The 13,972-nt window shown below is 35.4% G+C and overlaps 1 protein-coding gene across 4 annotated transcripts in view; it reads right to left on the reverse strand.

Moving 5' to 3' along the window:
• Window positions 1–8,505: 8,505 nt before the first annotated feature.
• Window positions 8,506–13,972, reverse strand: part of LOC109438008 (mitochondria-eating protein) — a 36,434-nt gene continuing 30,967 nt past the window's right edge. Inside the window, exons 13-14 of one of the 4 annotated variants that reach the window (XR_012493721.1) lie at window positions 12,786–13,790; window positions 9,908–11,425 (exon numbers count right to left, since the gene is read on the reverse strand). Coding sequence is in view for 2 of the 4 variants with exons in the window: in XM_074324567.1 (XP_074180668.1) it covers window positions 13,783–13,790 (8 nt within the window). In the remaining 2 variants the exon portion in view is untranslated. Of the gene's footprint in view, window positions 13,791–13,972 lie in introns of all 4 variants that reach the window. The other 3 variants (XM_074324567.1, XM_074324568.1, XR_012493722.1) reach the window with 3 other exon arrangements.

Here is a 13,972-nt window from a genome sequence, read left to right on the forward strand (position 1 = left end):
TCAAAATCTTCCAGAAGATGATTTCATGATGAACTTTATTATTATTATCGTTATTCTTATTTTATAAAGATCATATTGACTCTGTAGTTCAATTTAGGGAATTTTTTTCTCTTTGGCTCCAGCTACAGTTGTTTCTTTCTCCCCCTCAAGGATGCCTTAGATGTCTTGTTTGTAATATTTCAAGCAGCTTTGGGTCCAGTGAGCTGTTGCAATACTATGGCATTGACAATAATTAAATGTTTCCCCAGCTTGGAATGGCAGGTAGGCCTGAATATATATTCCTGCTCTAATGAATCTACAATCATGTTTATGCCCCAGCTGCTTGCTTTTCCTCAGCTGCTGTGATATATATATGGCTCTGAATTTCCTCTTATTTTTATTAACTCTCTTGGAAGAATAAAAATAAAAAATCCACAGCATATGAAAAGAGCCTTTTGATAAATGCAAAGTTCTGACATCATAACTTTTCAAATATATGTGTACCACGATGAAACTCCATATTCTATGTATACAGAAATACATCAACTACATTTATTTTAATATTCTAACTTATTTTAGATGGAAATTTTGGTAAATATGTAATATGTGACTACAAATCAGTAAGACCAATTAACATAAGGTACATTACATTAAACATCTTTTTTTTAATCACATCTCACAATCAAAGCCTCCCTAGTTTAAACAGATTCTGTATTTCCCTTGTTCTATTTTCCACTGAGTCTACTTTAATTTTCTGATTTCAATGTAATACAGAGTTTCAGAATGTTGCTAATGTCTTAGACGAATATGAAAAAAAAAGTACATTTGGGGTGTTTAGAATTTAAATGGCAAAGAAAATATAATGGCGCTATAATGTTTTAGGCCATTTTATAAAGATTAGGAAAATGTATGTCACCTTTAAACTAAAAAAGGCCTGAGACATAGGTCAGTCATTCTCAACTTGTAGATGTAAGTGTAATTTGCTCAGAATCCCACCTGTTGTGCAGGGCGGCCTGCGGGGTCTCTGCTCCCGCTCCCCACAGAAGAACGCAGGATATGGTGAGGCCAAACAGGAACACCCACGGAGCCATAGGTAGGGGAGTCATACCACTATATTCTCGCTGGCAGCTGGGTTGGAGAAACAGGAAGCAGGAGCCACACTGTTCGCAATCCTCACTGTACCGCTTGCAGGCTCCGCCACCATCTTCTTGCTAGCCCCCATTTTCTGCTAGCGTTGCCACAGCAGTTATAGTAGTGGCCAATGGCTCACTGGTTACAGCTGACGGACAACTAGCCACAGCTGATGGCCATCCAATCACAGTTGATGGCCATTTACTTACTACCTGAGCCAGCACCTTTCCATGTGAGGCCGAGAGCCTGGAAACTGCACTCCTGGCTCTGTCCCCACACCACCTATCCCATGAACTGTGGAACTGTCAACAATACGCCCCAGATTTCAGTAAATTCTTGGAGTCTAACATTTTCATGGCTGTCTCAGCCTCTAAAACATTAATGACTGAAGAAACCCAGCGATGCAAAGACTGTTGTAGGTGCAGCAGATGTCCCTAATGATTTGGCAGCTGTGGTTTAGTCTACATTGAATGACTGTCTCCTTGTTTCTCTGATTGGTAAAACATTCTTCCCAAAGCAAAAGGAAAAATGAGAAATGGTTCTAAGTTGTTAATTAATTCATTGATTTCAAAAGTGTTTAATGAACATCTGCAAAGGAAGATATTTTACCAGATTCTGAGAATTCAGCAGAGAATAGAATAACTAATTATCTTTCCTCATGAGATTATAGTCAGCTAAACACTTAAGTCGTTTAATAACTGTGTAATCAAAAAAACACACCATCTACTGAAATTACTTGTTTTTCACCAAGAAATATAGTGAGTTAAGAATCATACAGTTTCATTTGTTTTGTGACAAACATTACGAAGAGGGAAGAGTTGATATTATTTGACAATTTGCCATTGACTTGTCTTTCCTCCTATTTAAAACCAATTTGTTATTATTATTTCACTTTCCCAATGTGTAACCTGAATTCCTTGACTGCATGGTTCATCTATACATTTCTAATTTTGAAATCAAGGTATAGCTTTTAAAATTAAAGATGCAATGTATAATAAAATTTCAATTGCTACTGTTTGTTTTATAATATAGTCTGACCTTATCTAAATTTATGATTGCTTACTTGGGATAGATTTCTAATAAAAGGTAATTTAAAATACTTGACATTTAATGCTAATTTTCTATAAAAGCAATTCTTTGACTTATATTTCCACTGTTATTATGTAAGGATGCCCAACCTATCATTTCCAGCCTCTTATTCATATCGTAGCTTAAATTTTTTGTTACTTAAAAAATATCCCACTGTAATTTTAAAAATATAATAATTATTTGATACTGGTTAGAGACATATATTTTCATATGGTACAGAATTCATTTTTATTATTTGATATTTACTGCTTTATTATTCTTTGAAATGTAATATATTCTTATTTTTTAAAAGACAAATACAGTGACTTTAACAAAATACAGCTATCTCCTGCTATTTTCGTCTGCCAACTCCTATTACTGCTCTCCCAAGCAACTTCTGTTGAATTGTTTAGGTCATTTTTCTGTTAGTTATGGCTATATATCAAATGAATATGCTTTCTCATATGTGCTTGGTGTATACATTTTAGATATTAGCTATCATTTTATTGTTATAATAGATGACAACTTAGCTCATTTATTTCATCTCATAATTTTTCTCTTCCCAACCATTGTCCTGTCATATCTATATGCCCATTTTAATTCTTTTATAAATTGCTTAAATTTTTTTAAATAAGTTACATCCATGTTACTTCTACCAACTCTCACTTGACTCCCCGTTTTGAAAGATGAAGGTGCTGTGAATACTAAGTTTTGTTCCCTTGCTCCCAACTCTTAATATCTGCAATCTATATTTTAATTTTATGTTTTCCAGTTTGTGATTTACATAATGCCCTTTAATCATAGTGTAACAATATCTTTATTTTTGGCCTAAAGGTAAGAAAATATAAACAGAGTTTACATTAATTTATAGGAAAGTTTCATTATGGATCCAAATAATATATTTTAGAATGAATCCTTCATTGTATACTTTTCAAACTTACAAATTTAATTTCTTTTTTATGAAATACATGTCTGTATATTAGTCAATGATTTTACCAAACGTTGTAACCAATGAAGTCCTGTTGAGTCTTCCTTATCGACTGAAACCATCGTCCCTTCAGCCTTTATTTTTCTGCTCCAATATGTTATTTACTTTTTCAGTCAATTAGCTGCCGTTCGGTAAAGCTTTTCTAGTTTGTTTCCACACTTTTCTGGATCCTAATCTTCTTTTTTATTTGATTCATCCCTTCATTTGCTTCAGCATATCCTTACTACTTTCCTGCAAAAAGTTCATGGGATGAAATCGCTTGAATCCTTTTAAGTCTTAAAAATGCACTTATTTCACCTATATAATTGCTTGATAAATTAGCTATGTGTAACATTTGAAAATATAATAATGGTCATACTTAATGCTTTTTAAGCACTTACTATTCTAGGCACATTATAATTGCTTTATATGTGATAACTCATTTAATCTTAAAAACAAACTTACAAAGTTGGTCTTATCACAATTAGAAGAGGTATAAACAGAGAGTTTCAGTAACTCAGTAAAGTCCACATAGCTAATAAATGGTGTGGGCAAATAGTGGATGCGTTATTCTGGAAACACCTTTCCTAACCATTGCACCTACTGTCCCTACTTCAACATGTCTTCTTACCAGCTGCTCCACTTTCTCAAAAGGAGATGGATAAGGGAAAGCTGAAAAGAGCAACTCACCTGAACAGGTCCTTTCTAATAATGTCCATACAAATGCATTCACATAGCCAAACGTTTTGCAAGATTTGGAAAAGTAAGACACTACTTCTCTGCATTCATGTAACACATTTCTTTCTACTCTATTAATTGTATATTTATGATGTTTTGATCTTCCTTTTAAATTTAACAACAAAACATGAACTCTCAAAAATCACAGTGAGGCAATCCAATGCTCTGGAACAATGAACAAACTCCAAAATGGGAGAAATTAAACCTTTGAATATCAATGAGTAAAGCAATACAAACAGATTTATGATACAGATTTTAATTTTGTGTCGTACACAGTAGAAAGCCATAGAGATTTTATGCTGGTGAGTTGAATGGTAAAATGTTTATTTCAGAAAACTCACCCTGAAAGCATAATAAAAGTTGAATGTGTGTGGAAAGAAACTTAAATTATGAAAAACTATGTATAGGTAATTGAAATTGGCCAGGACCTCTAACTAAAGTAGTATAAATGGGAATTGGGGGCTGGGGGCTGGAGGAGGGGAGAGAGAGAGAGAGAGAGAGAGAGAGAGAGAGAGAGAGAGAGAGAGAGACAGACAGAGACACAGAGACACAGAGAGAGGTTTGAGACTTATACAGGTAGACACAGAAGTAGTCAATAGATGTTTAACAAGGGCAGGCGAGGTGTCAGAAACAGTTTGTGAGTTATATAAACTCATAGCTTGCTTACTAAATAAATAGTTATCTTGATTTGTAAAGTATGTCACTATTTATTTTTGTATGTGTGATACATATCAGTAGATATCAATATAAACATCAGTATATAATGCGATATATATCACCAGAGAGAACACATTGAGTTAAGAAATACCTAAATTTGGCATCATGTCCACACTTAAATAGTAAAAATAAAAACTGTAAAAGGAGTCGCATGCCATAAATGTATCATGTGAAACAACAAGCATATTCAAAAATATAAATTTACATTCAATGTTTCTGGTTTTGTCATATCACATAGACCCATTTACAATGGTAATGTGTTTTGTTTGTTTGTTTTTAATATACTATACAATCTTGCCAGAGCAAATTTGATTTGTGAGAAGAAATAAAAGTTTCTTTGGATATATTTAGCTTTCTTATCTCTGCATTATTAATTTTTTGTTAATATTTCCAAGCCAAAAATATTCCTTCTCAAGCTTAGAATCTATATTACAGAAGGGAGGTAATAGGCAAGATACCCATGGCTGCTGTTGAGATGGTGCTACTAGTAATTTCTGTAATATCACCAGATATTTATAGCATTATCTCTCTTCTCTCTGTTGATGTTTTTAAGATTTTATGTTAGTCTTTGGCATCTTACATATTTTTGCAATAAGTGTGCATATAATTTAGTTTTATATCCTGTGTTGGTTTATGTGCTGCCTATATTGGTTTCATATCTTTTATCAATTTTCAATCATTACCTCTTTAAAGATTGAATAGCCTACAATTCCTTTTTTTAATGTCTTTTCATGGAAGTCTTTGAACTTTCCTCTTATCATAATCTGAACCAGTGAAGTTGAAGAAGCTTGATAAAGTTTGAAAAGTGACACTGAAGAGATGCCAATAGACATTACCCTAACTAAAACAAAAGAAAAAATAAAATGAAAAAGTAATAGTACATACTGTTACTAGTCGCTATCAAATTGTCTAACATACATGCAACTGAAATTTCAGAAGAAATATAAAAATAATGGGGCAGAAAAATATCTGAAGAAATAATAGTTAAGATTCTTACAAAAATTGTGAAAGATAATTAAATATATTTCCAAGAAGCTCAAAGAACATGTGGACTATTTTTTAAAAAATCAAGGAAAAAAATTAAAATCTCCTAGACACATCATATTCAACAACAAAAATAATAATAATAGAGACTGAAACTATTTAGAAGGTAGCCAGAGGGAAAAAGACACATAAAATATGGAGGAACCGAGATAAGAAATTTGGCAGTGTTCTTGTTAAAAAAATATGTAAGTGAGAAGGGAGTGGTCTGAAAACTTTAGTGTCGAAAGAATAAAATATAATCTACCAAACTATATTCTTTATTTAAATATCCATCTTTCATTTGCTTTCTTTCAAAATGGAAGGAGAAAACCAGGCTTTTTCAGGTAAAGTAAAATGGAGGATTCAATAGCAGCAGACATGCACTGCACTGTAAGAAAATTAATGGAACTTCATTAGTCTAAAGGGATATTATAAACTTATATTAATATGATCATATGATAGAAATCTCATCTACACAAGGAATAGAAAGCACTGGAAATGGCAAAGATCAAAGTAGAAAAATGTGTTTTTTAGTTTTTAATCTTTGTAAAAGTAAGTTGACTGCTAAACCAAAAATAGTAGTAATGTATTGGTGTTTATAGCATATGTAAAAGTGAAATGTATATCAGTAATACCAAAATGGATGGGAGGCATGGGAGCTTGCTGTTGTAAGGTTCTTACACTACATGTGAAGGGCTATCATATTTTAAGGTAGATTATGATTAATTAAATGTATATATTATATATCTCAATATAATATTGAAACATTTTTTAAAGTTGTATAAATAATAAGGCAGTAGTGGAGGAGAAACGTGATCATAAAAATACTTAATAAACCATAGTAATCACTTTCTTATATGAGATAAATAATGATGTTCACAATATCTGTGATATCTGTCATCTCTGCTAACTGAAAGGGATTAAGGAATATATTTTTAAAGATAAATGTATCATAGCCACATTAGGACATGAAAAATTATCCTCAAAATATTTTATTTATTTATTTATTTATTTATTTATTTATTTATTTTATTTATTTTTTTAAATGAAGAAAAAACTAAGTGCAAGCAGACCATAGTGTCCCTGGAACTCAGCATACTTAGTTTAGGTTCAGGCATCCCAGCACACAGACCTACACTATCTTTAATTGCTCTGGTCACTTTCTTAGTGTATTTCCTTGGCACTGACTGATGATAAATTGCTATCACTGTTCCTTTTGTTATTTATAAATGGGATTAGATTGCGTTCTTTCTCCTGGTGGAAACTCTAATTGCAATGAAGTTTTCTATTCACCTGGAAATGACCTGGAAGATCTGTGGGGTTTTTTTCCCCTTAATTGAAGACTTCAGGCTGCCAGCGTTTATCATGCAGTTATTGAAGTTGTGCATTCAGAACTCTATGGCTGTTCAATCGTAACACAAAAAAAACAATCATCTATTGTTTATCATGCAGGAAACCTTCATCAGTACACATTAGCACTTATATGACAATACTGTTTTCTCTTATTCCATTCATTCTGCAAATGTAATGAAAATTCACCACTGTATGTTATAATATCTGGGGACACTTTGATTATTTTGATTTCTTTAAATAAGCCAACTATAACCTAAGAATATAATATTAACTTCTAGGTATCCCAGATCTTTCTTTTGTCTTCTGTAGAATGAGATCATATATGGCTTGACATATGTTCTGAAGAACTGGATTTTTACATCAATATATATTTCAAAGATGTCTGAAGTAGGTAAAATGGAATAAAGAGAGGATTCCATTTAAGTGGAGAATAGGTCACAAAATAATTTGGAGGGTAGGGTATCAAAGATAGTATAAACCTATAGCTAACAAAAGAAATGCAATGGCAAGTCTAAATAATTTATCCAAATACATTCTATATTTTCTTTTAAATGTTTATTACATTTCATTACAAAGTAAAACATTATAAAAGTTTACTATGTTCTTTAAAATTTTTATGACTATTCAAGGTATTAATACTTTCTTTTAGAGTTACCCTATACTCTAAGCCTGCAGCAATCTAATGACCATACATATATATGTTATACATACATATGCCCAATTACGGACATTTTTAGCGTTTACTATGTTTTTTATTTAAATTATTCATCACAAAAACATGTGCAGTATTTCTGCTTGTCCCATACCCATTATTGCTCCCCAGAGCTCTGCTCTCACCACATGTTCATCATCCTGGATAACCTCATCGGGACAACGTCTGTGAATCGCCCTGTTTCTGTAACCAGCCTCACTAGAAACTCAGAAACCTCAGTGACTCCCTATCTATGGTTCCTTTTTGGCCTCACCATATCCTGTGTTCTTGTGTGGGGAGTGGGAACAGAGTCCCTGCATGACACCTGGGTTTGAAATTTTGCTCCAACATTTAGCTGCGTGACCTGGGGTGAGTTAGTGAGTAATAATGACCTTGAGCCTTAGCTTCTTCATCTGTAAAATGAATTTAATAATGTAAAGTGCCACAGAGTAAATTTTGGATTAAGTACTAGTTATTAGTGTTCTACAGCGGATATTCTGGGAAACTGAAGGTCATCTTAAGCTTTCCATCAAATTATCAATAGAAAATATATGAATTAAATTATGCCACCACTTTTATAACACCCAGAAATTTATTTTCCAATCAAAGAAAACATGAAACTTTTTCTTTTATTCCGCTCCCTCTTTTTAGTTTTAGTGAGACTATTTCAAAACAAACCAAAAAAACCAGAAGTCAGTTACATCACATCAAGGCCAGTGACATGCAGCAAAGAGGTGTCAACACGCAACAGGATATAGTACAGATACAAATGGGTCTTGGATCAAAGATAACCATTGTCTTAGTCTATTCAGGCTGCTGTTACAAAAATGCCACCGAGTGGGTTGCTTAAACAAGAAACATTTATTTCTTACAGTTCTGGAGCTGGAAAGCTCAAGACCAAGGCACGAGTAAATGCAGTGTTTGGTGAGAGGCTGCTTCCTGGTTCACAGACTGCCATCTTCTTGCTGTGTCCTCACATGGCAGAAGGGGCCAGGGAGCTCTCTGGGGTGTCTTTTATAAGGGCACTAATCCCATTCCTAAGTGGTCCACCCTTAGGAGCTAAGCACCTCCTGAAGGCCCCACCTCCTAGTACCATCACACTGGGGGTTAGGTTTCACCACATGAATTTGTGAGGGACACAAACACCCAATCTATGGCAACCACTTCTCAAATAAGCTGCCTTTTGGAAAGATAGAACTCTCACTGGCTAGTAAGTCTGTGCTCATGCCAACAGAATAGATGAAACCTGGTTTTCATGCCCTCGACCATCCCATTCAAAGAGAAAAACCTTTCCATTACATACCCTGCCAACCCTAACCACATACTAAGGGACCTAATTCTCCCTCTATCCATATGACTTTCAGGAGAGAATCCAAAGCCTCATTCATACTATGGATTATTACTCCAAGTTTTTTGCATGATAACCATCTTCAAAGTCTTAAGTTTGAGTAACCTTTGAAAATGAAATGTCAAGGATTTGCTAAGAAAGCATGAGTGAGTGGCAAGGCCTTCCTGGGAGGGCTCCTAAAATTACCTGCATGGAAAATAGATTCTCCAACCCTGACGAAGTGTCTTCTCTTGTTCTAATTAATGCCTCTTTCCAAGGATCAGTACAAAGCCCTTTATGACCCTTCTTGCCATTTCTAGCCCATTATTTAAGTTGTATTTTCTCGATTCATTTTCTCCATATGTTATATTATGCTGGGAAATCTCCCTGAATGAGTTATCACTTGGTGCTAAGTCTGGGCTTCCAGGTGACAGTGCCATGGAAGACTGACTGATTCAGCCCACTATCAACATAATGGACTGAAGATTATCTCCCAAACAAGAAGTTGTCACCAGTCATTGCTGCATCTTTCAGAGACATCACAGACCCATGCCACAGGCACACACTGCTCTGGAGTGCTGAGCGCATTCTCTCCACAACGGAAAGTCTTGTTCACCACTGTATCCCCAGGGCCTAACACAGTGCCTGGAACATTTAACAAGCATCAGAAAATGCTTCTTAAGTGAATGAGTGATGAGTGAACAAATAACTTCTTCCACTCTCACATTAATGTGTGACTCACAGAACTGGGCCAAACCCTGAAATCTGTTATTCTGAAGAACATGGATCTGAAATTTGTTACCTACTCTCAGAAGACAGGAGGAGTAGGAAGAAAATGTAATGTCCCATCTCCAGCCTCCCAACACCAGAAATCAACTGCGAAAGGGTCTGATTCATCAACGGGCACTCAAGATCTGACTATTGTTTAATGACTAAAAGACCTTTTCTAAAACACATTTCACATCACATTTCAATACATTATTTTGGTTGTATCACTAAAATTATGGCTTAACCTGTATCAAAATAAAGCTATAACATACCCATTTATCATATTCTTTTGTTGCTTAACCAGTAGAAAATAGAGTTAGCTATCCAGTTTTGATATACAACTGCCAGTATTACTATGGAAAGTACGATGTTTGAACTGGCACCCAGTGGGCAATTTTTTAAGTGTGAAATTGTCCCATCACATTCTATTTTAAAATTTTTTTAAAAAGTAGTTCCTGCTTCATTTTCAAGGTCCTGTTGATTCACTGTACGAAGGCCAACAAACTTCACTACTTTGGTATTTAAGTGGCATATACTGAATGTCACCCATGTGGTTCCTGGGCTCACACTTCAACAACCTAACGCAGTTTGTAATACTAGTTTCTTAAAAGCTTTACCCTTAATTATAGATATGTATATTATTCAAAGTCATACTGAGAAATCTTCCACTCAACCCAAACTTTATAGAACGCTATTGGCAGCGATCCGCCACATGAAGGATTTATGGGGTGCCTAAAGGTGAATTAGCGTGGTCTGCAAATTGCCCTGTTACTAGGAATAATAGAGCAGGTGAGCACACAGCGGTGGTAATGGAAAGCGTTGCAATTGATCTTAGGAGCTCCTCCTCCCACACTCACTTTATCATTAATGCTAGGATCGTGGGTTTAGTAGATATTTATTAAAAGACTGAGTAATTCCACCATGGATGACGTAACTGAATTACACTGAGTTACATTCTCTGTGTGGTTCACCCACTTCCCTTATTACCTTGCATAACTTTCTTATATATGGGTATTTGCCTCCCTGTTAATGTACTTAAATTCTTCAATTGATATTTGACGTTCTCCCTTTTAAATGTGCTGTGTGACTCCATTTTGTTTTTCTTCCATCATATCTGTTCTCTATGACAGATAAATCACCAAGGCATGCAACTGGATGTGACAGCAAGCTCCATACGAGACGGAAGCCTGTCCACCATCATGTTCCTAGAGTATGTACTGTATCTGGCACACAGGAGGTACTCACTGAACAAGTATGCATGAATGAATGAACGAATGAATGAATGAATGAAAGTATTGATGCTATAGTCCATAGATGAACAAAAGAAAACAGGATAGAACAACATTCTGAAATATAAGGCGTTGGAAGAAGCCTGCGTGGTTTCCTTACCTATAACACTGAAGGCATCTGGATTTGTTGTGGGAGGACTGAAATAATTAAGTGACACCTCCATAGAAATGGTAAAGTACTCAGAGTGTCTTGAATATGACAATGAACTGCGAACAAAACAAACTAAAGCTGGCAATTAAGAGACAGCACAGGAATTCAGCAATCACAGGGTCAACCCCAGAGCAAGCAGTCAGTGGTGTTTACTGAATGAATTCCTGGCCGCAGTTCAGGCCTCACAGAGTGGAGTTGACTGAAGGACTTCGAACTTGGAAATCTAGAAGGAAAGCACTTCGTTACAAAGAACCAACCTACAGGTATAGAAGCACTCTTTTCCTTAATTTCATTATTAGATATTAAACCAAAATACGGGAACTAACATTTACCCAGATGATGAAGTAAGAGCTTTTCATTTTTCAAAGCCACTAAGGTTAAATTGCATGCCTAGATTAAATGAGTATAGGTCAACCTCCTTTGGTTTCGTGGATCCTTTCCAAAAGTTATTCTAGACTATTTACCATTCCCTGTGTGATTATAGCGCAAATCAGAGACTTAAGAAATGGCAAATGGCCAGCCAGGGTACACAGCAAATAAATGAATATGGGTAACCTGTTCCCAAACAAGGGCACGCATTTCCACATTCAACTCCTGAAACACTTCTGATAGGTAGGCATTCTCGTTACCAAGATTTTAGAAAAGACCTTCCAACATACAACACAAAGTAATTATTGCATGGTTTTAATATATACCAACTTTTCCAGGAATGCACTTACTATGTAGGTTAAGGCACAACTATAAGATTTTTGTTCAAAATGTTACCCAGAGTTGCCCACCATTTCAGAAAAAGCAGATCCAATGAAAATACTGACGTTGCCAATACAACACACATTGATCTGCATTAGGATTCTACGTACAGGTGCAAGCATCTGATGACTTAATTTCATCTTCTAGGATGGTTATACCCAAGCTTTTTAACTGAAATACATCTTATTTTATTAAAAACTGCTTTCTTTTTTTCTGCTCTATATTATAGTACTACATCCATCGTTTTTAAGTATATATGCAGCATAGACCATATTAACTTTGAATTTCATTTCAGAATAGACAGAAGAAAACATTTGTTATAAAAGGGAGCATTGAGTCTGGGAGGGTTAAGAGAACTACTAATCTCATCCAACCTTCTCACTCTGCCATTGAACTAAGGCTCAGAGAGGTGAAGTAACTTGCTTAAGGCTACAAATCAAGGTGATGACCAAATTGGAACTGGAACTACCTGGGGACCAAGTTCTCCCTCGAGCATTGCCTCAATGTGATGATGACATAATTACACAAGAGGAAAAAAAAAATAACCTCACTCTTCAGAATCAGTTGGTGACCATTAGGCCCAAGGGGCAGGGACTGAGACGGTCTCTCCCTCATCTCTATCTCCCACCACAAGGGACAAGATGCTTTAGAGAAGTTAGGGTTTTTTTTCACCTAAAAAGCTTCAGGTGCTGCTTTTGGCACTGAGCTGATGCAAACTGAGCTTTGGCTAATTCAGAGTTTCTCTCTAAAATGCACATAGCAAAAGTCATTTGTAAGGCTTTGTTTAAGGTCGGCTTTAAAGTGAAAGAAAAGAAAAGCAGAAAGAACATTACCTGTCTTGCGAAAGCCACATTCCATTATTATTTTGAACTTTCAACAGTACTTCACAGTGAAGAAATCAGGGGATATATGCTCAATTTAAAATCATTAAATGGTGTCCCCAGTTTTAGGCCTTGAGTTTAGGTATTTTTTAGTCAGATGGAGCTCTTAGGAGGTCTGAATTTGTAAACAACGAGCTGGAATAGGAAAAGAGCATGTCCAGCTGTTAAATATAAAATAGCTTTTATATTTAACACGTACATGAAACATTTCCATGAGATAAACATTAGGTAATTATCATTTATCTGAAAGCTGTCTTTTTTTCCAAATCACTGCTCTACACTTATGAAGCAAGAAAATTCTTTCAGTAGCTTCAACATACAGCACTCAGTTAAATCAAACTGGGGACTCAAAATAGAGAAAGAAAAGCAAACCAACGAACTATGTAGTTTCTTAAATCATCACCATCTACATTTAGCCTGAAGTCAGTGCCACTGCTAAGAGTTCCCAACCTGAGATTAGGCTGTCTTCCCAAACCTTGAAGGAAAATGAAAACAGCAATATTGTTTTCAAGTTAAAGCCAGTACCAGCAACTATAATACTTACATGATCAATTTGTAAACTAAAATGACTCCTCTTGTCTTTTGGACTAAGTGTGGTAAAGGTTTTTCTTTTTTGTTCCTATAGTTCCTAGAAAAGGGCCCAGTACTTCAAGATGAAAATCCTGAACCCACGTAATAGACTCTGCTTCAAATGAATATGATCCTAAACACCTGGGCAGGAGTTTTTATCAAATTAATGGAATTTGTATCTATAAAATGAAATAAAATGCAATGTATCTGAAATTACAAATGCGCTAAGCCAAAACATTTAACTCTGTGGAGTGATACTCAGAATTGCCTTTTCACATAATCTCAAGTGAGGTTTGAGGCAGACACTGCAGGCAGATGGAGGCGCTGGGGAGCTTGGCTGTTGCAGATGTCCTGTGGCAAAGGAACGTGTCTCATGGTTTTAAAATCCTAGGGAGAAAAATCAACAGTTCATTATTATGGTCACTCTCTTAGAATTTCTTGGGGGAGGGCCTACATGAAAGCAGGTTAGTTCATCTAAGTTTACGTCAATAAAATCTCTCAGTTCTAAGCTCCTCCTGTGTCACTCATGGGACCTGCTCAGGTACCATCTGCCTAGAAATGAAAGATGG

The sequence above is a fragment of the Rhinolophus sinicus genome, linkage group LG02 (assembly GCF_036562045.2).
Source record: "Rhinolophus sinicus isolate RSC01 linkage group LG02, ASM3656204v1, whole genome shotgun sequence".
NCBI classification, from domain to species: domain Eukaryota; kingdom Metazoa; phylum Chordata; class Mammalia; order Chiroptera; family Rhinolophidae; genus Rhinolophus; species Rhinolophus sinicus.